At 35.5% G+C, this 1019-nt stretch overlaps 1 protein-coding gene across 1 annotated transcript in view; it reads left to right on the forward strand.

Annotated features, from left to right (window-relative positions):
* The window catches only part of CD109 (CD109 molecule), a 148985-nt gene that overhangs the window by 67050 nt on the left and 80916 nt on the right, over positions 1-1019 (forward strand). Inside the window, exon 7 of the mRNA XM_006835791.1 lies at positions 180-264. Within this exon, the coding sequence (XP_006835854.1) occupies positions 180-264 (85 nt within the window). The remainder of the gene's footprint in view (positions 1-179; positions 265-1019) is intronic.

A 1019-nucleotide genomic window follows, 5' to 3' on the forward strand; every position in this document is an offset into this window, starting at 1 on the left:
ATTTTATACTCTAATTATATAAATCTGACTGAGTAGCAGTTTCTAATTTGGGGCTGAAACTAAGGACTTTAATGTATGTGATAACAGGTATTACTCCTTCAGTTAGTACTATTGTCTCTTTATTAAATTGAAGATGATAAAAATCAACTCCTTAAAATATTTTTCATTTTCTTTCCCAGTATTACCCAAATTTGAAGTTACTTTGCAGACACCTTTATATTTTTCTTTGAATTCTAAGAGTTTAAATGGTACCATCATGGCAAAGTAAGTATTATTATTATTTTTTTATGTGACTGCAACTGTTATTAAATAATATGACAAATAACCCATTATATAAGCTAGAGTATTTTGGTGCAATGTTTTGCTTATAAAAATGATCTAGTAGGCAACAGAGAAATGTTTATAATACATAGTTAAGCATGGAATAGATTTCTACTTGTCTTTGCATTCTTCTCTCTGCTTACAAATTGGTTCAATCCTAAAATCTTTCCCACACACCAGTGTCTTCTCAAGACTAATCAAAGAATTTATACTGTAGTTGTACCATTAAGACACAAACTGTATCTTTATTTATTCTTCATGCAGGGGAAATGAAGTTGAGGTAATTTGTAATTGTTGTCTTTGTTAGGTGTCATCAAGTAGATACTGACTCATAGCGACCCTATGCACAGCAGAATGAAACACTGCCCGATCCTGGACCAACCTCACTTTTGTTGCCACACTTGAGTCCATAGATACTGCCACTTGGCCAGTCCATCTCATTGTAGGTCTTCCTCTTTTTCTCTGACCCTCCACCTTACCAACATGATATCCTTCTCCAGGGACTGCTCCCTCCTGACGATATGTCTGAAGTATGAGAGACAAAGTTTGGTTATCTTGGCCTACAAGGAACACTCTGGCTGCATTCTTCCAATATGGATCTGTTTGGCAGCCCATGGCACTTTCAATATTCTCCTCCAACACCATAACTCAAATGCGTCAATTCTTCTACGGTCTTCCTTATTTACTGACCAGTTTTC

This window comes from Chrysochloris asiatica, unplaced genomic scaffold (genome assembly GCF_000296735.1).
Source record: "Chrysochloris asiatica unplaced genomic scaffold, ChrAsi1.0 scaffold00019, whole genome shotgun sequence".
Classification (NCBI taxonomy): domain Eukaryota; kingdom Metazoa; phylum Chordata; class Mammalia; order Afrosoricida; family Chrysochloridae; genus Chrysochloris; species Chrysochloris asiatica.